Source organism: Saccopteryx leptura, chromosome 13 (assembly GCF_036850995.1).
Source record: "Saccopteryx leptura isolate mSacLep1 chromosome 13, mSacLep1_pri_phased_curated, whole genome shotgun sequence".
In the NCBI taxonomy this organism is placed as follows: Eukaryota; Metazoa; Chordata; class Mammalia; order Chiroptera; family Emballonuridae; genus Saccopteryx; species Saccopteryx leptura.
The window spans coordinates 4,255,179-4,281,446 of NC_089515.1; the positions used below are offsets into that span (position 1 = coordinate 4,255,179).

The 26,268-nt window shown below is 54.3% G+C and overlaps 1 protein-coding gene across 3 annotated transcripts; it reads left to right on the forward strand.

Annotated features, from left to right (window-relative positions):
* The first annotated feature begins 363 nt into the window (after positions 1–363).
* On the forward strand, positions 364–25,557 carry MKI67 (marker of proliferation Ki-67). Of its 3 annotated transcripts, none has more exons than XM_066354536.1 (15): positions 364–584; positions 1,548–1,697; positions 4,611–4,689; positions 4,778–4,893; positions 8,342–8,408; positions 9,306–9,351; positions 9,855–10,847; positions 11,936–12,111; positions 13,322–13,637; positions 13,740–13,858; positions 13,974–14,145; positions 16,386–16,541; positions 17,662–22,661; positions 23,483–23,944; positions 24,404–25,557. In XM_066354536.1, the coding sequence occupies exons 2-15, from the start codon at positions 1,606–1,608 to the stop codon at positions 24,452–24,454; spliced, it is 7,845 nt and encodes a 2,614-aa protein (XP_066210633.1). In that variant the 5' UTR covers positions 364–584; positions 1,548–1,605; the 3' UTR covers positions 24,455–25,557. The 3 variants fall into 3 exon arrangements, with proteins under 3 accessions (XP_066210633.1, XP_066210635.1, XP_066210634.1); XM_066354538.1 differs by having other exon boundaries at positions 13,325–13,637; XM_066354537.1 differs by having other exon boundaries at positions 1,580–1,697.
* The last annotated feature ends 711 nt before the right edge of the window (positions 25,558–26,268 follow it).

Below are 26,268 nucleotides of genomic sequence, written 5' to 3' on the forward strand. Positions count from 1 at the left end.
CTTTTTTTTTTATCGCTTCATCTTCATTTTGAAATATCCCCTAATTTTTGTGAGCAGTATAGATACTTGGTTATCTCTGAGGAGATACAGAAACTTAAAAAAATAAAAAAGTTTAAACCTTCCAGCAGTGCCTGAGTGACGGAGTGTGCAGCGCACTGGGTCTTTTAAAAAAGGGGAGGACAGAGGGGTTTCCCGCCCTTTCCTGCAGCGCCCAGTGGGGTCGCGCGGGGAGCCCGCCCTCCAGCCCTCGACCCTCCCCATTGGTTAAGCGCCGCCCCGCCGCGTCCAATCGCAGCGCTGTGCGCCAAATGTGATTGGCTGTTTTCATTTGAATCGCGAGAGCGCGGCGGGCGGTTTCCGCGCGGGCGCGAGCAACGCCGGGCGAGTCCGGGAAGCGGCTGGCGGGCCCTCCGCGGAGGGCAGCGGGCACGGCGGGCACAGCGGACACGGGAATCCCAGGCGCTGCGGCGCGGGGCGGGCTGTGGACGCGAGCGGACGGGCTGTGGGCTTTTCCCGGCACGGACCTGCGTGGCGCCCGGACGGGCGGCGGACGCACGAGTGGCGTGGCGGGCGGCTCGTCCTGGGTGAGTCGGGGCCCCGCGGCGGCTCCTTCCGGGGCGCGGACCCCAGGGTCTCCGGGTGGGGGGCAGAGGAGCTCTCGGGAGAGGGGACCCTGGCGGGCGACTCGTTCTGGCCGCGAGGCCCCGCAGGGGTCAGGTGCCACCACCGTGCGCGCATTGCGCCCGCACCCCCAGCCGGCCGCTGGGACCCCCGACTCCCGGGCTCTGATCTGAGCCTCCGGAGTGACACCTGTCCCGCTCGCATTGTGCCCGCACCCCCAGCCGGCCGCTGGGACCCCCGACTCCCGGGCTCTGATCTGAGCCTCCGGAGTGACACCTGCCCCGCGCGCATTGTGCCCGCACCCCCAGCCGGCCGCTGGGACCCCCGACTCCCGGGCTCTGATCTGAGCCCCCGGAGTGACACCTGCCCCGCGCGCATTGTGCCCGCACCCCCAGCCGGCCGCTGGGACCCCCGACTCCCGGGCTCTGATCTGAGCCTCCGGAGTGACACCTGCCCCGCGCGCATTGTGCCCGCACCCCCAGCCGGCCGCTGGGACCCCCGACTCCCGGGCTCTGATCTGAGCCCCCGGAGTGACACCTGCCCCGCGCGCATTGTGCCCGCACCCCCAGCCGGCCGCTGAGACCCCCGACTCCCGGGCTCTGATCTGAGTCCCAGGAGTGACACCTGCCCCGCGCGCATTGTGCCCGCACCCCCAGCCGGCCGCTGGGACCCCCGACTCCCGGGCTCTGATCTGAGCCTCCGGAGTGACACCTGCCCCGCGCGCATTGTGCCCGCACCCCCAGCCGGCCGCTGGGACCCCCGACTCCCGGGCTCTGATCTGAGCCTCCGGAGTGACACCTGCCCCGCGCGCATTGTGCCCGCACCCCAGCCGCCCTCTGGGACCCCCGACTCCTGGACTCTGATCTGAGTCCCCGGAGTGACACCCCCGTCCTCCGCCGCGCTTTCTGTGTTTGCCATTTCTTCAGTGAGTTGGCTGCAGCAAGGCCTTTTTATACAGACGGCGCCCCAATATTTGTTGAGAACATGGGTCCCCCGGGACGCCTGGTGACCATCAGAAGGAGCGGGGTAGACGGCCTCCACTTCCCGCTGAGCCTGAGGACCTGCTCGTTTGGAAGGTGAGCCCTGCTGCGCGCGCGGGGGCGGGGGACGGAACCGGACAGTTTCGCTTAAAAAGACCTGAATAGCCTGGTCACAGGTGCGCGGGCTGGCACCGCGGTCACCTTAGCTGGGGACTTCCCGTGTATTTATTGTCAGCCTGACGGAGCTGTTGGTACAGAGCAGTTTGGAAAACAGCGCGTATGGGCCAGGTAGTCATGGGTGTTTGAGTAGAGCGTACATGTTAAAGTGGGCGCCATCAGCACCTTTACAGGGAGGAAAAGGTAGATGGTTGTCCCATCCTGATGCAGGGCAGGCAGACTGGAGGAGAGGGGGCTGCTCCTCTGAGCCCCTCCCCCCACCATGAGGCTTAGTTAATGAACTAGGGGGGCGCCTAGTGCTCTTGTCTGTCTATTGGGAAAAATGAACATGGAAGGGAAAGGCCGCCTGCTGGTGTTCGGAGAACTCCCCCTCTTTGGATGCCGCCCATGCTGTGCTTGGTGGTAGTGGTGACTGTGGCCCCTGCAGCAAGCAGCACGGTTAATTGCACCCCTCTGATTTTCTAACGGGTGCCCCTTTTAACTCTACTATTTAAAAAATATATATTGATTGATTTGAGAGAGAGAAACATCAATTTGTTGTCCCACTTATCCATGTATTCATTGGTTAAGTCCTGTGTGTACCCTGACTGGGGATCAAACCTACAACCTTGGTGTATGGAGGTGACATTCTAGCCAAGTGAGCTACCGGGCCAGGGCTCACCTGTGCCCTTTTAGACAGATGATAGGTTACCCTCCCTGCAGAGCCCCACCTTTTGCCACCCCTGACCCTCCCCTTCAGCCTGCACCCCACCTCGGACATCCCAAGCTCTTGGGATGCTCTCTTGGGTGCTGTTAGCCAGTTTGAACTTTATGACTGGGGTGTCCCAGCTTATGTACGTGATTCCTTTCCAACTTTCATTTCATTTTAAACGTTACCCGAAGAGAAGCCTTGACTGAACACTGCTCTTTCCTAGCATCACCATGGTGACGGTCTGGCTTGTCTGTCCCACCACCCAGCTCCCCGAGGCTAAGGCTGCTCAGTTAATAGTTTCGTCGTCAGGGCCTGGTGTGCGGTCTGGCAGGTGAGGTCGGCACTTGGCACTTGGCCTGGAGAACTGGGCTCAGTATATAGCCGCGGTTCTCAACTGAGGGGCACTGTGCTCCCAGGAGACATTACCCTGTCACCTGGATGTGGGAGGCTAATGCCACTGGCACCAGTGAACAGAAATCAAGGACAGTCCCCATGATAAAGAGTCCTGTACCCCAGCATGTCAGCCACGCCCAGGTGAAGAACCACTGAACTACAGGGGTCCCAGTTGGCAGTCTCCTGCCTCACAATCACTCAGTTCTAATGAGATGGCCTCTGTCTTGCTAGAATGTTCTTTCTACCTAGAAGTTAAATTTTCTACTTACCTAACGTAGCTGTTCATCTTCCATAGCTTCTTTCCTAAAGGGAAAAAAAATGTGTAAAAGCACGCTGGTATCAGGTGGTGGTAATTGTGGTTTATTAGGCAGCCGCAATTAAGTTTATTTTTGTGCACGTTTTTGTACTTTAGAAATCCATTCATAAGTGTTTGGTCGTGGGACGTGGGTAGGAACGGAGATCTTAGACTCTAGCAGACGGCCCCCTGAGGCCATTTATCCAGCCCCCACTGCACTTCTGGAAGGGGCACCTCTTTCATTGGTGGTCAGTGAGAGGACCACTGTATTTGGCAGCCCTCCAATGGTCTGAGGGACAGTGAACTGGCCCCCTGTGTAAAAAGTTTGGAGACCCCTGCGAGAGGTTTATACTGAGAACAGAGTTCTCAGTAGAGTATATGTATTTTGAGTCTATACTCAAACAGAGTATAGAGTTCAAACTTATAAAACCACAGATGGTCACGTGAACAGCCAGGGGACCACACCGGGGACTGCTGATGGGTCCCTGTGCTGCCTGCTAGGTGTTAGAAAGACGGGCTGAGTCCAGAGAATGTTTTGTTGCTGCTGTTGCTTGAAGATTAGTATTTTTAGTGACAGACTTGTGAATCTGTCAGTTAAGGGAGTATAGTTTTAAAACAACAATAAAAAGTTCACCAGTAATAGTACTTACAATGGGCCAGGCAAATGACAGATGTGCATAACTCATTTAACCATCTGAAGAACACCATGACAGAGTAGCTAATGAAATTCTCTTTTTGGATATGAAGAAACTGAGCACAGAGAGATGCAGGCGTAAAATACAGCACTTAGGTGATGATTAAACCTTAAACTGCACATAACAAATAAACATACCCAAACCATTATGTCAAAAAAATAAAAAACTTCAGTGTATGAAAAGTAATTCATTCTCTAGACTGGTGTAAAATACTCCTTTAGTTGGGTCTTAACAAGCATAGATATTTTAGTAAAAGGCAAATAAATTTTATATTGTAACATTTTCTAATGTAATGATTTTTATCCCTTTGAGTAGTACGCACGTTCATGCACGTCCTTCTGCCCCCTGACCTTCCAGATAACAATCATTTTTATTTTAAAAATGTGTAAGGCAACATTAAAACAAGGCAAGTGTACTTCTTGTTTCCATCAATCGGTTATCAAACAAACATGATTTTAAGTTAATAAAACTGTAACTGGAACTAATTTCATTTTTTGAGAAAAAAACAACTCACTCCTGGGGGTCAGTGAGCATGAAAAGAACTCACTACTCAAAGGGTTAAATGCTCTAAGTTTTAAAGATTTAAATTATTTGTGAAATTTAGAGGTCATTGATCTCACCCAGTTTGTTAATTTTTTTTTTATATCATGACATTTATAGATCAAAGATATAGTAGTCAAAGGCTGTTTAATTTTGAAACACTGATGTCATGTTTTCAAATGCGACAACCTAAAAAAATCTTATTCTTTTCAATGAAGGAGTATTGAATGTGACATTCGGATCCAGCTTCCAGTTGTGTCCAAACTGCACTGCAGAATTGAAATCAAGGAGCAGAAGGTGAGTGGGGTTTTTTGGAAGCCTGTTTTCGAGAAGTATTTACTTATTACTGTGTATTACATGTTTCCCCCTCTTTTTCTACTTTCAGGCGGTCCTGACTAATTTCAGCGCCACAAACCCGACACAGGTGAATGGATCAGCCGTGGAAGGGCCCGTCGAGCTGAGACACGGGGACCTGATCACGATCATCGACCGCTCTTTCCGGTCAGTGGGCAGAACGGGCCTTCTGCGTCACCAGGCACCAGCCTGGCAGACGCCCTGGTTCTTCTGTAACGTGGGCGAATGGCAAAGGGTCTGAGGGTGTCGTTCTCCACGCTGGTTTTGATTCTGAAGTCACATGGATGCGTGGGGCTCATGGGATCCAGCTCTAGGGTTTAAAATAGAGTGCCCATACCGTGCCAAAGAGGGGTGACCTGGTCCTATCGGACTTTTCCTTTGTTGTGTTGAGGAATTGTATTTATTTATTTATTTTCTGAAGTTGGAAACGAGGAGGCAGTCAGACTCCCGCATGCGCCCGACCTGGATCCACCCGGCATGCCCACCAGGGGTGATGCTCTGCCCATCTGGGGCGTCGCTCTGTTGCGACCAGAGCCATTCTAGAGCCTGAGGCAGAGGCCATGGAGCCATCCTCAGTGCCAGGACCAACTTTGCTCCAATGTAGCCTTTGCTGCAGGAGGGGAAGAGAGAGACAGAGAGGAAGGAGAGGGGGAGGGGTGGAGAAGCAGATGGGCGCTTCTCCTGTGTGCCCTGGCCGGGAATCGAACCTGGGACTCCTGCATGTCAGGCCGACGCTCTACCACTGAGCCAACCGGCCAGGGCTAGTCAATTGTTTTAAACTGAGTTATACTCATGGGCAAGGGTACAAAGCGAGATGAGGGGAACAGCCACCTGGGATCAGCACATGTGATCATTTTGTGTGTTGAGGTGCTATAACCCCCGGGCCACAGACCATGACTATATTTGGAGATAGGGCCTTTAAAACGGGAATTAAGTCAAAGTGAGGCCTTCAGAGTAGGCCCCCATCCAACCTAACTGGTGTCCTTATAAGAGGAGAGGAGGACATGGAGAACCAGGGGAGCAGTGGCGCAGAAGGACAATCGTGTACTGGTGACGAAGGGAAGTCATAGCCAGGCCCAGAGGAAACCAGCTCTGCCGGCACCTTCGCCTTGGACTCAGCCCTCCAGAACTGGGAAGATACGTTGTTTCAGCCACGCTGGGTATCTTGTTATGGAAGCCCTAGCTAGCTAACCCACCACCCGAGACATAACATTTCTGCGAGCTGGTTCATGCGTCTCCTAACCACTGCCTCTTTGCGTCACAAGCAAATCACTGCCGTTCCTTTCCGGCAGCACGAACGTCTCTGGAGTGTGATCCCCAAGCCTGCATCCCTAACTACTGCGGTTTTGTCTGTCTTGATTAAACCCCATCAATTTAATGCCAGGATGAAGTGTGTGTTTGAAAGCACCTTCTGCTCGTCTGATGTGAGACTCGGAGCACGATGTCCCTCGCACTCTCCAAGCATCTCACTGACCTGACGTGCGTGGCTGTGGGCACAATCAAACACACTTGACCCACTCTGGATGGACAGTTGAGTCATTCCCAGTTTTGAAATGCATCGGGGCTGCTTTATGATTGCACCTGGCTGGTGTTTTACTACTCTCTGTGTTTGGAAAGCAGGTGTGGTCCACAGCTGCCGGGTGCAGTGTTGTACAAGCAAGGGTCAAATTGCTCACTAGAATCGCAGTCATTCCCTCAGCCCTGCCCCCCATCTTAGCTGCTCCGACTGGTTAAGTTAAAATCCCACACTGAGGATATTTTATTCTTTTTCCTTTTGTGTTTTAGTTCTGTCAGTTTTCATTCTGCGAGGCGGCTCTACGGCGTGTTTGCCTTCAGAGTGATCTAGGTGGCTGAAGTGCGACCACTGATCACCTGGGCACCTTCTGTGCCTTTTGTAGTGATTTCAGGAGGGTGGCATGCTCTGGTCTTCTCTACTTGCATGCTTGAGGGTCAGGCTGCCTCTTAGAACCTGCCGTTAGGTGCACTTCTGTGTATAACTGGCGTGTCTTCTTGAGAGACGGACCCTGTTACCGTGATGAAATGTGCTCGGTCTCAGACAGGCTTTGCCTGCTCTGTCTAAGGTGAGCGTGGCCTCCCCAGCCATCCCCCGATGGCTGTTTGCAGGTGTATCTCTTCCACCCTTCTCTGTCATCCTATTTGTGTCTTGAATCTTGTGTCCCTTGTAGGAACATACCGTTGGACATTTCCCATCCCCTTTGCTGAGCAGAGCTCCGCCTTCTTCTCGGCCTTCCCTAAATACTTTCTGTTGTTCCTTCCTAATGTCTGGGTCCTTTCTTCCCCTGGGCTTTTTAGGGACTTGCTTCATTTGCAAAGGGCATCTATATTCAAAGCTCTTTGTGGGAAGCATTTGATGTGCCAGCACTATTTCCCCAAAGCCACAGTGCTGTCTTGAGTTTAGATTAATTGAGATGATTGAATATTCCCACAATGACTAGGAGACGGGTCTGAGGAAGAGGGACTTGATCCAGAACTCGGCTCTCCGTGAGAAACAATCCCAGAAGCCTGGTCACACTCGGGGGCTTTGAAATTCAAATCAGGCCATTTCATGGGGGCACCCTGGTTCTGTTCACCTCCAAAAAGGTTCATCTGTGGGTTGAGACCCGAGGCCTGTAAGCACAACTGTGCATCTTGCTGAATGTCTGTCATCTCCCTCCAGTGTGCCTGTCTTTGCTCAGATGGGGTCGGAGTAAGTGGGAGGTGAAGAGACAGTGACCTGAAGTTGGAGCACACATAGCTCTGTGGTCGCCGTAAGTGAACATCCCTGTGGCTAAGGTGCCGGACGGCCCCGGGCTTCCTGGTTAACCTTCCAGGCCGGCAGTCTCCATGAACGTGAGCTGGTGGGAACACGGCTCTGTGCTCACTGCCTTTGGTTTGCGGGAAGGAAGTCCTCATGGAGCTGGACTCTGCGTCCCCAACCTCAGACCCTGCTGTTCCGAAAGATACTTGAGACAGCGTATCTGTTTGTGCGTTTGTTTTGTTTCTTCCCCGCTAAAGAGCACTTTCCTCACCCTAAATTTGTTTCCAGGAATCAGGTAACAAAATGAAGCATGTCCCTTGCCCCTTAGGTATTTTTTTTTTTTTTTTTTTTTTTTTTTTTTTTTTTTTCATTTTTCTGAAGCTGGAAACAGGGAGAGACAGTCAGACAGACTCCCGCATGCGCCCGACCGGGATCCACCCGGCACGCCCACCAGGGGCCAAGCTCTGCCCACCAGGGGGCGATGCTCTGCCCATCCTGGGCGTCGCCATGTTGCGACCAGAGCCACTCTAGCGCTTGGGGCAGAGGCCACAGAGCCATGCCCAGCGCCCGGGCCATCTTTGCTCCAATGGAGCTTTGGCTGCGGGAGGGGAAGAGAGAGACAGAGAGGAAAGCGCGGCGGAGGTGTGGAGAAGCAAATGGGCGCTTCTCCTGTGTGCCCTGGCCGGGAATCGAACCCGGGTCCTCCGCACGCTAGGCCGACGCTCTACCGCTGAGCCAACCGGCCAGGGCGCCCCTTAGGTATTAATCAGATACACAAGCTTTACCCTCGGTTACAGATCTGTCATCTGAACACGTCTGTCGTTCTGTGCACTTCAGGTATGAGAATGACAGCCAGCAGATCAGAAGGAAGTCCGCTGAATTTCCAGGACAGAGACGTGAACAGGTGACTGACGAGGGTTTTATCAGACTTGGGGCTCTGATTCTGTTGTGTGAGGATGGGAAATCACTTATGTACACATTGATGAATAGTTTCTCACGAGGGAGGATAACTTTGCAGGTATAGTAGGAAAGGGTAACCAAGGTATGAAAACACATTGAATTTGGATTAAAATCACTTAAAACTACACTTCGGCGTTTATTTAAAACGAGAGGTCTGAGTCTGTCTTACATTCTTGGCCCCAGAGTTCCCCATGCCCGATCTTGGAAGTCTTGGGCTGGGACAGCCCCAGCATGTAAATAGAACGCCCAGTTTTGATAGGTGACCCCTGACTGGAAGAGTTACCGCCCTCTGTGGGGTGCTGGGTCTGACTGACCCTGTGCTCCGAGCGGACCAGGCCATGTGTGTGCGCTGTGGCTTCTGCCTCAAGTTCTGGGCTCAGAGTCGCCCGTGGTGTCCGCCAGCCATGAGCATGCAGGCTGAGCGGAGCCTCAGCTCAACCCCAGGACCCGGAGCCGAGTTCTGATGAAACTGACTATGAAGTCAGGGCTTCTGTGCCTGGGGCAGGTGCACAGAGGCTGAGTGTGGGGGACGTTTAATTTTAACTTCCTTCGGATGATGAGGAGAAAAGTGTGCGGCAGTTGTAACAGCTGACTGGGCTTTTATTTACAGTTTTCAGAATCAGGCCTGTCCCTTATTCCATCACTATGTTCTTAAAATCCGCCAAGAAACACTCGTGCTTCTGAGTGCTGCCACCCGCCTGTCCCGGCTCACGTCTCAAAGTCTCTGAAAGTTCTCTGAGAACAGCTGGGCGGGGAGGACATCAGGAGGCAGAATGTTGGAGTAAGTTCGTCGGTTCCGCACAAGTTCCTTAATCGCGGTTCTTCCTTTGCCCGTTCCCAGGCATCTCCACGTCGGCTCTCCAGGTCAAGCTTCTCTTCCCAACCTGGTTAGTAGTTTTTCGTTTTGTTCCGGATCCTACAAGGTCAGGCCTCTGTGGAGCATGAGGACGGGAAGGGGACAGCTAGACCACCAGTGTTCCATGTCCAGGCTCACAGAGGTTAGGGAATGTGTCATGTGATGTGACCCCATAGGCCTGGTCACATGCCCCCAAGAGGACTTTCTTCCCAAGTGACGTGTGGGGTCCCGTGCTTATTGGAGAGTTTGCATGTAAAGAAATGGTCTTGCTCAGTTGTCTGCTTAATTCTCAGTAGATCAGTAGCATTTGATATCTCTGATTGGTTCCAGGAGGCTAATGTGACTTATTTATTTGGATCATAACGTTAGCATCAGAACACTGTTAGGACACATTCTGGGCATGCGGGAACCTGCAGGCTGAGTGAAAAGCTAGGTTATAAGGCAGTGCGAAACAGTTTGAGGCCGTGAACGCTGCCCATGACAGTCACTGAAAAAATCTTGAACTTGTTTTTTATTTCATAATCCACTGTCAAGACGGGGAAGTTCAAGGTGCCAGCGATGCCCGTGCGCAGCTCATTGGAAGTGTTTCAGGAGGGCCCCCGGGACCAACGGCGGATGTCGGGACGGCCCGCACCAGCACCACACCCCAGGGTCGTCCCTCAGCTGCCCCCACAGCGGGTGCCCCTGCTGGGGGCTCTGGAGAAGGCTCCCATGGGGCATCAGTGAGCAGGAACGGAGGACTGGGGTCCCTCCCCACTGCACAGTGTCTCGAGAAGGATGGAGAGAACGAGTCTCCCTTTAGGAACCTTTATGAGTCTATGAAGGAAGAGTTAGATGTGAAGTCAGAGAAAAAGAATCGTAGACGATCAGGGTCACGGGGTCCTCGCGCAGCAGAAGCGGGTCGTGCTGGTGGTTCACAGGGCGAGACACAGCTGTGGGTCTCACCCACGCCTGGGTGCAGATCCGGGTGGGGCAGTCAAACCAAGGCCTCCCCAGCCCCGGGACAGCGAGGGAGCCGCCAGGCGGAGGAAGAGGGAGCAGGAGAGGGACCTGGTCCGATTGCCAAAGCCACCAGGAGTCCCAGCATCCCCCTCACAGAGACGACGAAAGCCAGGACCCCTGCCCAACATCCACACCCAAGTTCCTCCCGGAAACGCCTGAGCGGTGCGCTAAGGGCCATGGGGGGGTGCGAGTCTGTGAGTCCGGGTAAGAGCAAAGGCCTCTGGGCGGACAGAATGGCGCTGACCCCGCAGAAGCCCTTCGCTAGTCCAACGCCCACCAAAGCTGCACATGCTGGCGACTTCGGAAGCACACCAGAAAAAGTCTTTTCCAGAAAGCGGCGGATCAGCCTGCCCCTGAATGTCGACAGTCTTGTTACAGAAGCAGAAGTTCGGAAGCAGTCCATGCTGGCTCCCCTGACTGTCCACCCGGAGAAGAAGGTCAGAGGCGGTGCCCACGGCTCACCGGAGCGGCTGGGCACCTCGGCTGCGGCGCCTGGCCTCCTTTCGGTCGATGTCAGCAACTTCGGTAAGTTTACTGAACTTGATTTTCTCCAGAAGTCCACATGTCCCTCTCGGCATGAGTTCCCGAGACCTCCTTACCGATGTTTCTGTGCGGAGAGCCTGTCCCGCAGACCCGGGACATGGGCGGGGGTGACATCCGCAGGCGCAGGTGGTTCGGAGGGACAGATGTGGTGCAGGCTGAGGCTGCCGACGCCTCGTCCAGCTGCCACCGCCTAGGAAGGGGCACACTCGCACTGCATGGGGGTGCCATCGGAGCGACCAGGCAGCTGTCCCGTGAGTTTGATCCTCTCAGCCAGCGGAAGTCCCTTGGAAATCTGGTATTCCAGGGTGGCCCTCGGGGTCTCCGCCAAGCGGGTTCTCAGGAAACAGCAGGAGCGCCCACAGGAACAGGGAGTGCTATGTCCACTTGGCAAAGAGGGAAGCTGATGACCTCACTTCCCGCAGTGAGTGGCAGAGGTGGGGCCTCTGCGGCCGGCTGGTGGCTCCAGGGCAGCTGCACTTTGCGGGGCTCTCCAGTCCGCTCCTGAGGGGCGCCTAGTGCAGAGGCGTGCAGCTCCCTGACATGAGGTCCGCACTCCTCGGTCATAGTGTCCCTGCCCGTCTCGTGAAGGGCGCGGCACCGGGACAAGGACCGATGGTGACCAGCGCTTTGTAAAGCCATGTCATCGGGGTGGGGTCGCATGACTGACCCGTGAGAATCCCCTGCAGAAGTTTCCCAGGTCATTCTGCTCACCGGGCCGGTCCAGGTGAGACCCAAGTGTGCGTCTTCCGGGGGAAGTTTTCTTAGGTCAAGGTTGAAGCATCCACCTCCTGTCCCCCTCGGTCCCCAGCGCCCCAGGGAGAGCCAGTGCGCCAGGCCGACTCCTTTATGAGTCTGTCCACAGAGGTCTTCCCACATTTTAAAGGACACCTTGGTGCTGTCACGTAGCGACAGACATTTTGGTGGTGTGACCCCAATCCTTCCTGAGCCCCACGAGAGACTTGAAGCTGTGGAGTCGGGGTCAGGGGCTAGTGACTCCAGTACTTTGAGACAAGTCCCAAGTCCTGGAGTGGCTTTCTCATCCCCGTTCCCATCTGTGCTCATTACTTTAGAAGAAGTTGAGGGGGTGCCCATGAAGAGGAGACGCGTGTCCTTTGGGGGCCACCTGAGACCCGAGTTGTTTGACGAAAACTTACCTCCTAACACGCCTCTCAAAAGAGGGGAAACACCGGTGACGGGGCGGTCCCTCGGAACGCACACCCCTACCTCCCTGAAGAGGATCATCAAGGTATGTCCGGCCGCTGGCTCTCCTGCCCGCTGGGGGACCCGCAGCCTGGGTCCACGCCCTTCCCAAGCTCCTCCCACGAGGGGATGACAGTGGAGACCTTTAGCTTTCTAATACAAAGTAAAAACAAGGTCTCGGTGACTTCATCCACCTGGGTGTTGGGAAGCGAACCCCTGGGTTTCTGACCACGGTTGGCAGGTATCCGAGCACATGTGGGCCTTTCCCTGCCATCCGCGCCCAGGGTTACCATGAAAGCTACCCGCTGAACAGAGTCTGAGCATGAAGTGGTTGTTTCTTTTAGAATTACAAGCCGAAAGGGAAATGCTCAGCCCTGAGCCGGCTTAGACTGTGCCGTCCTGGTGCTAGGCCTCTAGACAGGTCTAGCCTCGCAGCTGACCCTCATCAGAGGCGGGGCCATCTTGAATTGCTTTTTATCCCGAAAGGCACAGTAAGGTGCCTCTGAGCCCTGGAAGTAAGCAGCCCACCTTTCATGCAGAGACAGCGGATGTGGTCACACCCCACCACCGTGTTTGCTGGGGCTCGGGTCAGGGCCCACGCCTCTTCTCGTGGCTCCCTGCACCTTTCCTCCCGGAAGACCCCAGCGAAGGCTCGTTTGCTGCCTTTGCTCTCTTTTCCCTTAAATGATGGGGACAGGCCCCTACCTCTGCCTTGCCTTTGACAGACAGGTTGAAATGTTTTGGTGCTTCAAGATTTAAACAGCTACAATTTTTTATGTGTGTTCAACACCAGGCTGATGCAAATTATTTGAGAATTTGGGAGCGGTACAAAGTGGTTCACGGTGACGGTGGGGCACACTGGACATGAGTTTGTGTGTTGTGTTTGGTTGCGGGTTTTTCATACGTTAGAACACCTAGAATTTTTTTTTTTAAGTTTTTTTTTTTTTAAGTTTTTATTTATTCATTTTAGAGAGGAGAGAGAAAGGGAGAGAGAGAGACAGAGAGGGAGAGAGAGAGGAGAGAGAGACAGAGAGAGAAGGTGGGGAGGAGCTGGAAGCATCAACTCCCATATGTGCCTTGAGCAGGCAAGCCCAGGGTTTCGAACCAGCGACCTCAGCATTTCCAGGTCAACGCTTTATCCACTACACCACCACAGGTCAGGCACACCTAGAATTCTTAATGGGGTGGAGCTTCGGGGGTCATTGCAGGGGTGTGCTATCTGGTCAGCTTTCCTGAGAACCTTTCAATCACATCAGAAGCAGCCCCAGCCAGCAGGAAACGAGGATTCTTCAGAAATCCCTTTGGAAGTGACCCCCTGGAATACATTGGCGAGTTCCCCTGCTCGCAAGCCTGTGAAAATGCTTCCAGTTGCCAACGATGGGGGCCGGAGGTCGTCCAAGCCCCCCGCCTCCAGTGGCAGTGGGTCTCCGCCTCAGACAGACGTCCCTAAGCGGACCAGGAGGCGGAGCAGTGGTGGGCCTTCCAGGAGGGCGTCCCTGGGTCGCAGCCCACACGGCCTGCAGATGACTCAGGCCCGGAGGAGGAGCAGGGCCTCGGAAGCCCGTTTAACAGGTGAGTGTCGCACTGAGGAGCGGGCTTCGCCGTGACTCCGCCCCCTGCGGAGGGCGCGGGTTAGGGGAAGCCTTTGTTTACACCGTCTGCTCCTCTTGGCAGTGGCAAAGTCGTGGGCAGACGTTGTGAAGCTGAGTGCCAAACCCGCACCGACCAAAGTCCGGAAGCACGGACCCCCAAGGCCGCCGCTCAAAAGGCCGCGGAGGATGAGCACTCCCAAGGTGCGTGTTCTGCCGCAGCCCGCCGCTGCCCGTCACTGCCCGTCACACCGTTCGGGGTTACCGTAAGCGGGGGTCGGTGCCCTGACCTTCTGTGATCTCCTGCCCTTTTGTCCAGAGCCCTCTGGACAGTGTGCGCAACGAGTTCAGCACGGGCCACGCCAACTCTCCCTGCACCATCGTGATCGGGAAAGCCCACGTCGAAAAGGTCGCCATGCCCGCTCGGCCCTACCGGATGCTCAACAGCTTCGTGCTCAGCAGGAAAATGGACTTCAGTGAAGACCTTTCAGGTAAACACATCGGGCTGGGTTCTTCCCAGCCATGGCCTTTAGACCCGCGACAGTGTGGGCTGCTGTTGACCTGCTCTGAGGGGGACAGGGGACCAGACATCCCAGTCAGTGTCCTGGGGTCCTGACCGTCCAAGAAGGGAAGCAAAGCAACATCAAGGAGCCAGGCTGGACCTGTGGCATTTGGGGACAGTGTGTCCTGTGGGAAGCGGGTGGGAAAGGTAGATGCAACACCTTTGCCTCAGAGAGCCACGCAGGGGGGAGGCTGGAAGCTGCCCCGTGGGACCCTGGCAGACCTGCCCTTAAAACTGCTCCTTCCCTGCCCTTAGATGAGTCGATTGCCCCGAAGCTAGAGGAAAAGGTTGGAGCAATATTTTGCTTCAAGATTTCCTTTCCTTCCATGGAGCAGAAATGTTTCATGAACCCAAGGCTGTGGAGAGGTCTCCTCCGAGCGGTCATAATGTCCAGCCAGTGCTACCGTTCTCATTAGAAGAACACTTAGAGTTGTAGCGGATTGGAACAAGGCAAGACCCAGGGTTAGGGCTTCACGCCACCCAGCTGGACTGGTGGTTCCCACTTTGCACATTTGTGGAGAGAAGGGAGCCTCGAATCTCTTAGGTGGAATCTTGTATTTATTTTGGGGCAGATTTTAACAGGAGAGTTGTTGTATAAGCCATCTAATGTACCCTCCGGTTAGAGTCACGTTGGATCTCAATGCATTTAGCTTAAAAAAAGAAAAGAGAGGCCCTGGCCGGTTGGCTCAGCAGTAGAGCGTCGGCCTGGCGTGCGGGGGACCCAGGTTCGATTCCCGGCCAGGGCACATAGTAGTAAGCGCCCATTTGCTCTTCTCCACCCCCTTCCCCTCCTTCCTCTCTGTCTCTCTCTTCCCCTCCCGCAGCCAAGGCTCCATTGGAGCAAAGATGGCCCGGGCGCTGGGGATGGCTCCTTGGCCTCTGCCCCAGGTGCTAGAGTGGCTCTGGTCGCGGCAGAGCGATGCCCCGGAGGGGCAGAGCATCGCCCCCTGGTGGGCAGAGCGTCGCCCCTGGTGGGCATGCCGGGTGGATCCCGGTCGGGCGCATGCGGGAGTTTGTCTGTCTCTCCCCGTTTCCAGCTTCAGAAAAATACAAAAAAAAAAAAAAAAGAGAAACTCAACAGGGTGGAACAGCGCAAACCAGTCTCCACGGAAGCTCCATGAGTGAAAGTGTGCCGCGCCTGCCCCACCCAGTACACAGGCATGTGTACCTGTGTGTCCTTGTAAACACGAGCACGTGTGTGCGCCGATACATGTCAGGCAGCACTGACGGCAAAGCTTCAAAAAGAATTTTAAGATAAAATAAGTGGGATTAACATACTCAGATACTTCCCTAGAGTCACCAACACCCACCCCCTGGTGTGGGCGACTTCATGGTCAGACACCAGCGTGTGCTGAAGGCTGAAGCCGGGGTGTTTGAGATCAACGCTGGCCGAGGGGTGCTCACCTGAGCTTGCTGGTTAGGGGACTCTGAACTGACACCCAGCACAGTCTGTAGACAGACTGGACAGTGCTCCGATCCACTGATCCAGAAGGAGGACCGTGAGGAGACTGGGCTGGCATGAGTTTCCATAGAGCTAGATTTCCATTTAAAGGTCTGTGTCCTTTTGTTTCCCCTAAGATTATAGTAATACTACTATTTGGTGCTAAAATGAAAAGATGGTGATATTATTACCTGACTACTAAAAATGGGTAGCCCTGTGTCACTTAAAATTTAGGGGTATTTCACTTATACAGAAAATTCAGAGCCGGGTAACCTCAAACTTTTTGACGTCATCCCGAGCTCGCTGGGTCTCTGGGTGCCTGGAGGGCAGGGCAGGCCCTGGGGCCTCGTGTCTTCTGGCCGGGGCGGAGTCTGGGACAGCGTCCTCCGCAGGGCAGGCCCTGGGGCCTTGTGTCTTCCGGCCCGCGGAGTGAGACAGCGTCCTCCGCAGGGCAGGCCCTGGGGCCTCGTGTCTTCCAGCCGGTGGAGTCTGGGACAGCGCCCTCCGTGTTTTCTTCCCCAATAGAAAGGTGGGGGGAGGACCTAAAAGATTGGGACGTCCCATTGCCTGCTTTTAAAACAATGGGTTCATTATCAGTGCCCCCTCTCTCTGGGACCCTCTTCTCCCAGGAGTTCTAGGGGGTGCGCCCTCGGGGGCGTCGGGACCCACAGAGTTGTTTGTGTAAGGAGCAGTGTTCTCATCGCTCTTCTGTTGTCCTCATGGAACAGGGCTCAGAGAAATGTTCAAGACCCCAGCGAAAGAGAAGTCACAGACAGTGAGCGGGTGTCCCACCTCTTCCTCAGATTCAGAGGATTTGCTTGGAAAAAAGTTGCAAGTACCTCGTTCAGAAGAGAAACGCCTGCCAGGCACCCCCAAAACTTCTGGTTGGTTTACTTTTCTTCCCCCCTAACACTTTGATGTGCTGATGGTGGGTTTTGTTTTTGTTTGTTTGTTTTTATAATAGATATTGTATTATTTCTCTACAATAGTTACTCCTGGCAAAATGCTGTTTGCATATTCTCTGTTTTATTATATTTTAGGGAAATTCCTATTGGCAGTTCAGTGATTGGGTTAAAAGAAATCCCTTTAATAATCACGCTACCTGTGTACTTTATTTACTGTAAGAGGGTGATAAGCAGAAAAGTGTAATGATCTCATGTCATACTTATATGCAAAGGACTCAAAGTCAAAATGACTGCAAATTACCAGAGAGAAGGATGACAGTGGACACAGTGGTTACTCTTGCGGCTCCTCTGGAGGGAGCGTGGCGCAGTGTGGGGGGGCGGTGCGAGACGGGGCTGTCTTGCTCTCCCATTTGGTGCTGAGTTTATGCTGTAGAGTGGACACCTCGCTACCCTGAAGATACTTCCTCAAGTTGAAAAGCAGGCGTGTCCAGTGTAACGTGGACACGGAGTTTCCTACCTGTAAGCCATATTGCATGGGTGGTTCAAAAGAAGAAAGAGCTGTTTCTCATGTTTGAAGAAAAAGAATGTCTATGTTCAGGTCCCTAAGACATGGTGTGGTAGCCTTTAGGAGAGCCTTCTCTTTTTCAAAATTATTTATTTGAGAAAGAGAGAGAGAGAGAGAGGGGCATGGGCTTGCTGCTCCACCCGTGTATGCATTCATCAGTTGATTCTTGTGTGTGTGCCCCAACCGGGGAGTGCACCTGCTACCTTGTGGAATCAGGGCAGTGCTCCAAACAAGGGAGCTACTCAGCTGGGTCAGGAGACCCTTGTGGAGGAAGTTTTTCCTTTAATGCCTGTGGATTCTAACCACCAGCTGTGTAGGACCCTACTCTAAAAGACCAAATAACATTCTTCTTGAGTGTGCATAGTTCATATGTCAGACAGATTTATAACCACGTAAGCAAACTTACATTGTTAGTAAGGTGGAGAGGAGGGTGAATTATTGTGTCTTACACAATATTTTATGAGGATAAAATAGCAAATTGACACGATACAGTGAAGGGAATGTACTCACTGTGTGTGTTTTCTTTTCTCATAGGCCAGAGGGTGTTCCCCCGCGCTCAGAATGCACCAGAGGACACATCGGACAAAAGGTCTGCCAGCCCTGCCTCAAGACGACAGTGTGTTCCAGTGAACAGACGTTTGGAGACCCCGCCACCCAGGGCAGAGCCTCCAATGGCAGCGTCCAGGGCAAAGAAGTTCCGGAGGTCCGTGGGGCTCAGAAACACACAGGCACCTGGGCCAGAGCTTGGAAAGGAAGACACAGACGTGGACACTGTTGGGAACGTCTCAGGAAGATGTCTGAGGAGCCCACCCGCACCACACCTAGAGGAGAGAGAGATGTGGGGGAGTGAAGGATCCTTTGAAGCATGTACGAAAAACATCGAATCAAAAGAAAATTCTGCCAAGACGATAGCTGTGAGGAGATCAAAAAGGTCCTCAGAGCTGAAATGTACACCGAGAGCAGACCTGGTCGCCATGCAGAGGTGGCAAGAGGCCGCGTGCAAGGAAGAGCCGCTGGGCTTCCATGGTTTCCTCCAAATCCCGGGTCCTGCCGGGGAAGCAGTGGACGTGCAGAAGAAAGCCATAGTGACGCACTGTGAGGCTCCCAGATCCGGGCCAGTTGGTACGCCAACCACGGTGAACACACGGCTCAAGACGCCACCCCAGGCTGCGAGTGTAGACGCTCTCTCAGCACTCAGGAAGCCCACACACACCCCAGGGGTCACAACACACACACACAGAGAACCAGTGGCTGGTGCCAAAAGCGCTAGCGCACTTCAGAAAACTCCAGAACAGAAAAAGAACTCAGCAGAACCTGTAACTACAAGCAGGAGGAGGTCACGAACTCCCAAGAGGAAGGTCCAACCCATGGAAGACCTGGCTGGCTTCAAAGAGCTCTTCCAAACACCCAGTCACATAAGAGAACCAGCGACTGAGGAGGAAGTCACTAAAATACTGTTCCAGTCTCTGCAACCAGAACCAGTCAGCACACCCACCAGCATGTCCAGACGGCTCAAGAGGCCTCTGGGGAAACTGGACATGAAGGAAGAGCCCTCAGCACTCAGGAAGCCAACACCAACACCCAGGAAAACCATGTGCTCAGCCAGAGAATCAGTAGGTGATGGAGATACCAGAGCGTTTCACGAAACTCCCAAACAGAAACTGGACTCGGCAGAACCTGTAACAGGAAGCAGGAGGAGGTCAAGAACTCCCAAGAGGAAAGTCCAACTCATAGAAGACCTGGCTGGTATCAAAGAGCTCTTCCAAACACCCAATCACGCAGGAGAGCCAATGACTGAGGAGGAAGTCACTAAACTACTGTCCCAGTCTCCACAACCAGAACCCGTCAGCACACGAACCAGCACAAAGAGAGGCATCAGGACACCTCTGGGCAAAGTAGACGTGGAGGAAAAGCTGTCAGCACCAGGGAAGCTCAGACTAGCCCCAGGGGCATCCACCTGCTCACACAGAGAACCAGACATGGCTGATGAAGATGTCAAAGCATTTCAGGAAACTCCCAAACAGAAACTGGACTCCGCAGAACCTGTAACTGCAAGCAGGAGGAGGTCAAGAACTCCTAAGAGGAAGGTCCAACCCATAGAAGACCTGGTTGGCATCAGAGAGCTCTTCCAAACACCCAGTCACATAAGAGAACCAGCGACTGAGGAGGAAGTCACTAAAATACTGTTCCAGTCTCTGCAACCAGAACCAGTCAGCACACCCACCAGCATGTCCAAACGGCTCAAGAGGCCTCTGGGGAAACTGGACATGGAGGAAGAGCCCTCAGCACTCAGGAAGCCAACACCAACACCCAAGAAAACCATGTGCTCAGCCAGAGAATCAGTAGGTGATAGAGATACCAGAGCGTTTCACGAAACTCCCAAACAGAAACTGGACTCGGCAGAACCTGTAACTGCTGTCACTGCAAGCAGGAGGAGGTCGAGAACTCCCAAGAGGAAGCTCCAACCCATGGAAGACCTGGTTGGCATCAAAGAGCTCTTCCAAACACCAACTCACATTGTGGAAACAGTGACTGATGGTGAAACTCAAACACCTTGCAAATCTCCACAAGCAAAACCAATTGTTACGCCAACTAGTATAAAGAACTATCTCAAGACATCTCTGTGGAAAGTGGATATAGAGGAAGAGTTCTCAGCACTGCGGACGCCTACACATTCACCAGGAAAAACACCCCGCTCACTCAGAGAACCAGTAGGGGATGATAAAAGCATTGAATTCTTTCAGGAAACTTCAGCACAGAAACTGGACTCAGCAGAACCTGTAACAGGAAGCAGGAGGAGGTCGAGAACTCCCAAGGGGAAGGTCCAACCCATAGAAGACCTGACTGGCCTCAGAGAGCTCTTCCAAACACCCAATCATACAGGAGAGCCAATGACTTATGAGGAAGTCACTAAAATACTGTCCCAGTCTCCACAGCCAGAACCAGTCAGCACACCCACCAGCACAAAGAGACGCTTCAGGACACCTCTGGGCAAAGTGGACGTGGAGGGAGAGCTCACAGCACTCAGGAAGCTCAGACCAACACCAAGGGAATCCACCTGCTCACACAGAGAACCGGACATGGCTGATGAAGATGTCAAAGCATTTCAGGAAACTCCCAAACAGAAACTGGACTCCGCAGAACCTGTAACAGGAAGCAGGAGGAGGTCAAGAACTCCCAAGAGGAAGGTCCAACCCATAGAAGACCTGGCTAGCCTCAGAGAGCTCTTCCAAACACCAACTCACACAGGAGAGCCAATGACTTATGAGGAAGTCATTAAAATACTGTCCCGGTCTCCACAACCAGAACCAGTCAGCACACCCACCAGCACAAAGAGACGCATCAGGACACCTCTGGGCAAAGTGGACGTGGAGGAAAAGCTGTCAGCACCAGGGAAGCTCAGACCAACACCAGGGGCATCCACCTGCTCACACAGAGAACCAGACATGGCTGATGAAGATGTCAAAGCATTTCAGGAAACTCCCAAACAGAAACTGGACTCAGCAGAACCTGTAACTGCAAGCAGGAGGAGGTCGAGAACTCCCAAGAGGAAGGTCCAACCCATAGAAGACCTGGTTGGCATCAGAGAGCTCTTCCAAACACCCAATCACGCAGGAGAGCCAATGACTGAGGAGGAAGTCACTAAAATACTGTTCCAGTCTCTGCAACCAGAACCAGTCAGCACACCCACCAGCATGTCCAGACGGCTCAAGAGGCCTCTGGGGAAACTGGACATGGAGGAAGAGCCCTCAGCACTCAGGAAGCCAACACCAACACCCAAGAAAACCATGTGCTCAGCCAGAGAATCAGTAGGTGATAGAGATACCAGAGCGTTTCACGAAACTCCCAAACAGAAACTGGACTCAGCAGAACCTGTAACTGCTGTCACTGCAAGCAGGAGGAGGTTGAGAACTCCCAAGGGGAAGGTCCAACCCATGGAAGACCTGGTTGGCATCAAAGAGCTCTTCCAAACACCCAATCACGCAGGAGAGCCAATGACTTATGAGGAAGTCACTAAAATACTGTCCCAACCTCCACAACCAGAACCAGTCAGCACACTAACCAGCAGAAAGAGAAACTTAAGGACATCTCTGGGCAAAGTGGACGTGGAGCAAGAACTCTCAGCACCGAGGAAGCTCAGACCAGCCCCCAGGGCATCCACCTGCTCACACAGAGAACCAGACATGGCTGATGAAGAAGTCAAAGCATTTCAGGAAACTCCCAAACAGAAACTGGACTCAGCAGAACCTGTAACAGGAAGCAGGAGGAGGTCGAGAACTCCCAAGAGGAAGGTCCAACCCATAGAAGACCTGACTGGCCTCAGAGAGCTCTTCCAAACACCAACTCACACAGGAGAATCAGCAACTGATGGCCAAACTGAAATACCCTGGGAATCTACACAAGCAAAACCATTTGCCATGCCTACGGGTAGAAACCGACGTCTCAGGGCGGCTACGAGGAAAGTGGCCGTAGAAGTTGTGCTCTCGGCACCTGGGCAGCCCACACAGACATCAGGGAAAACCACGCGGTCCCACAGACAACGAGAGGGTAGTGATAAAGATGTCAGATTATTTAAGGGAACTCCAGAACAGAAGTCGGACCCTGCAGAAAACCTCTCTGCAAACAGGAGGAGGCCAAGAACGCGTAAGGAAAAGACCCAGCCCCTGGAGGACCCGGCCAACCTCCAAGAGCTCTCCCAAAACCCAAGTCACACAGATGAGCCAGTGACCATCGTCAAAACCACTAAAATTCACTCCAGATCTCTGCAGTCAGAAGCCATGGTCCTTCCAGCACGCACAAGGAGACGACTCAAGGCCCCTCCAGGAGGGGTGGATAAGCAGGAAGAGCCGTCGGCCCTCAGGAAGCCCACCCGGACGTCAGGGAAAACCACGCGGTCCCACAGGCAACCAGTAGACCGTGAGAAAGACATCAAAGTGTGCGAGGGTTCTCCAGCGCAGGAACTGGGGCCTGCGGAGAGCACCATAGGCCGCCACGGTCAGCTAAGGTCACGGAAGGGAAAGGCTCAGCCCCCGGAAGGCCCGGCCCACTGTGAACAGCCCTTCCAAAGCTCAGATCAAGGCCAGGCACCGGGCCGAGGTGCCGCGCGCCTGACAAGAAGTCCACCACGAACACCAGAACAGAGCAAATCCGTGAAACCATCCAGAAGAGTCCTCAGGGCCCTGACCATAAAGCCCATGGGCGACCTGGTGGGCGGCACAGACCCGGTGCAGCCAGAAAGCGAAAGCCACGTGTCCCTGTCCCTCAAGAAGAACCGTGAGGACAGCAGTGTCTCCGGCGCGAGGAGGAGGCTGTGCACCAGGGCCTGTGTAGCGGACCCTGCAGAGGAGAAACTGCCTCAGAAGAGACAGCGGACAGCCCCCTCAGAGAGCCACGAGCCCCCCGAGGTCCCCGTCCTGAGGAAGAGGCAGAGAGCCTTGGCAGAAAGCTTGGAACCTGTGGTGGACCCGCCCCGCAAGACCATGACAGCTAAAGATAAGGGCTGCCCAGTGGAAGCTGTGACCTCTGCAGACAAGGTGAAGGGGGGCCCCGGGGGACGGTGCCCACTCCGAGCTGTGCTGGGGGTAGATTGCTGGGACTCGAGGTGCCTCGCAGGGGTCCTTCCCCCAGGGGCCCGCTGCCCCTGCTGAGGAACTGCGGAGCCCAGAGCAGGGTCCTCGGGAGATTTCGAGAGGGCATTTGGGAGAATACCCAGCCGGAGTTACCACCCCAGATCCTGGCAGGGTTTTTGCAGGAGGTGCATGAGTTGTGCTCATCCTCAAAGATGCAGGGAAAAGGGGGCCATGCAGCCGGGGTGGCGGGTGGGGGTGTGTGTGTACCTGGTTAAACACCGTCAGCAGAGGGACTTCCCGACAGGGACATAACTGTCCACTGTCCAGGCTGCTGGGTAGAGCGGCTACTGCTGTGTGCAGAGAGGTCTGCACACTTCCAGGAACTGATCTTTTCCTGTTTGCTCTAGTGACCGTTCCAGCAGCAGGAGTTCACTTACTGCCCGAACGAGGGGCATGTTTCTAGAATGCCCTCCAATGCCGCTTATGACCAGATGTAACGCCTGTGACACTGACATTTATACCAGATTCCTTGTTTATATGTATACTTTTTTTTTTTAATTTTTAACTGATTCTGTGGCTTTATTTACGGTCTGTCGGCAGAGGAGGCAACCTCTCCACAGGGACAGTGACCGTCTTAGGTTACTCTGGCATCTTAGAAAATGAACCCCATGAAATGTGCCCATGTGTTGTTCCCTCGAGTTGGCTTCTGACTTGGGTGGCCTGCTGGGCTCTCAGATGCACGGTGCTCACTGTCGGTGCTTCCGGGTGTCTTTTGGATATTTTAGGGGCTGTCCCTGCGTTCCAGACGCCCAAGTAAAACAGAGGGGGCGGAGCCACGGCCCGAGATCCCAGTACCAGCAGAAAAGGTGAAGACCCGGAGGAACGGAAGGAAGCCCCTGAACACCTCCCGGGAGGCGCTGACCCCCCGCCCCGGAGGTGAGGCCGCGACGTCTGCGTCGTCCGGGCACGAGGGCCAGGGCAGACAGATGTCCCTGAGGTCCCGTGCGCGGAGGAAGACGCCCCCGCCTAGCGGGGCTGGGGACAAAGCCCGGGCGAGGGGCGCAGAGACCCCCGTGAAGACTCAGGACCAGACGGAAGGAGCCCCGTGTTCAGGCATCACGCGCCTGCGGTCCAGAAAGGCGACGGTCCCTCCGCCAGGCAACACTGCGGAGGAGGAGAGGAGGCCCGAACCGAGAGAACCGAGAGTGACTCGGAACACCAAGAGGTCCACCGGGCCCAGGGAAAAGGCAAGTCGTTGACCGCTCTGCTTTTTAACTGGTCCTGCTCTAAGCGTTTTTGTGGATTTTCTTTTCTTTTTTTAAAATTAGGTATCAATTTAAAAGTAAGTTACAGACTTTTCCATCAGGAGACAAAATAAGTTTAAAAAAACTGAAGAGTCAACACAGTCAGAGGAACAAAAAGTGCCTCTCTCAGGAGGGACAGGGCGGGGCCAATGGAGGTTGACAGCTGTTCGCATGGAAAATAGTACAGTCGTGAATAAATAGTCTTACAAGCATGCACTCTGTTCTGCGCCCTCCCCACTGCAAAGCTGCTTTTGCCCCAGCCTATGTTTTAAAACTTGTCCCCAACCTCAAAATTAATTATCAGAAAGCATTGCCCCTAGGAAGGATTTGGGTGTTTGTAGAGTTGGTTACAAAAATCGCTGTTTTAAATGACTGAGGAGGTGTGCTTTTCTTCCCAAACAGGAGCAGGAGGATGTGGGCATCCAGAGAGCGAGAACCAGAAGTCGGCGTTAGCGACGGAGCTGGGGAGGGAGAGGGAGCAGTGGGTCTGGTTCAGCTTTACGTTCCGGGGTGACATTGGCTGTAAATGTAGGAGTGAATCCTGTAAATAATTCTATTGGAGTGTTTTAAGGGACCAAAGCTTTTAAACATTAGTGGCTCTGCGTGCTCCATTCAGGAGCCCCACACGGAGGTCATGAGGGGGGGTCCGGGGGCTCCCGAAATGATAAGAACTGGGGCTGGGAAGGGGGGTGGCAGTTTGAGCCAGGCCGTGGCCTTCGGCCTCGCCACACACAGTGCTGAGTCAGTCCCGGGGCTCAGCCCCAGGCTCGAGCACTTGCATTGTAAATACGTCTTCGTTTGTCCCTCATCAGGACCCCAAAGGCAGGGGCCGCAGTCCTCAGGAAACGTTAGGGGTAGATGAGTGAGTAGGTTCACGTCTTCCCAGTGGTGGACACGTGTGGCCTGTGCACGAGGGCTCTAGGTGACCTGCACAGGACAGTCCCACTCAGTGTCCTGACCACTGAAGGGAAGAGAAGTGATTTAGAGGGTGGCTTGTGACCCCCTCTTCCGGGACAGGGGTCGCTACACAGGAGGGCTAACTGGCCTTGTGCCTCTTTCAGGCGAAGTGAATTTGCAGCAGCTGGGACGGCTCTCCTCTGAGGAGCCCCCGGCCCGGCCAGAGTGGGCTCGGCTCCGAGCGGAGACACTCCTGCTTGTGCTGTGGTGTTGTTTACACGTGCGTCCAGGCTCTCCTCGGGCCCTGCCCCCACTTGGGCGCTTTCTGTGGGTGCCTGTCAGCCCTCCTGGCACCCAGCGCCCACTGCGCACAGGAAGCAACACCAGGGCCGTTTCTGACGGCCGCACACGGCGGGGCCCTGCCCCCAGAGGCCCACACTCACCGGCAAGCCCGTACCTTCTGGTCTCGCTAAGCCCAGCTTCTTCCTTCTGCATCAGGCTAAGATGCTCCTCCAGCTACAGGGCATCTGTTACAGTCCACTGTGTCCTCCTGTCCCTCTGTGTCCCCTAAGGGCACACGTTTCATCCTGTCTGTCCTCCTCTTGTCTCTGTCTGGCATAAAGCAGGTTCAAATAAAAATAAACATTTTTGTTTATGAATTTAGTTGTCTGTCTCTGCTAGAAGCTGCTGTGGGCGTTCTGACTGCCACTGTGTGGTTCTGGATGGCGTTGTCTAAGCCCTAAGGGTTGGCAGGTTGAGGGAGGTGGATGGGCAGGGCGTCAGGGTCGGTGTCTGGAGCTGGGCTGGTGACCGAGCTGCGGAGAGGAGTGGGACCCCGGTGAGCAGATGGGACAGGGTTTCAGGAAGCGCAGCCTCACCAGAAAGGCACTTCATTGGAAGGTGCATGGCGTGTCCCCAGGGAGGCCAGGTTCAAGGAAAGGAGAAACAAGAACAGGGCTTTTCTCTGAAGGAGTTGCCCGTGATGAAGCCCACAGGCAGAAGCATGTCAGTGAGCCGCCCGCCTGGAGCACGGCAGAGGCCGGTTAGTGAACGACCCCTGACCAAAACCTTGGAACTCGAGGGGCACGTCCCGGCCTGTGCTGCTGCCGACAGCGTTTCCAGAGCAGAGAGCAGACGGGGGTGGTCTGGGGGGAGAACACTCCAGGGCCACCCGAGTAGGAAGCAGCCGCAGGATGCACCCTTCACTGTGCATTTTTGGGGGTGCAGGGGAAAATCAGACCAATGCTAACCAACAGGCTGACTGAGAACAGACTCGCTGTGGGGTCGTGTAAGGGCTCAGAGTCAGACGTTGCTCAGAGGGACTCTGATGGACGGTTCTCAGTAAGCAGAGCCAGTTTCACGTTCAAGCC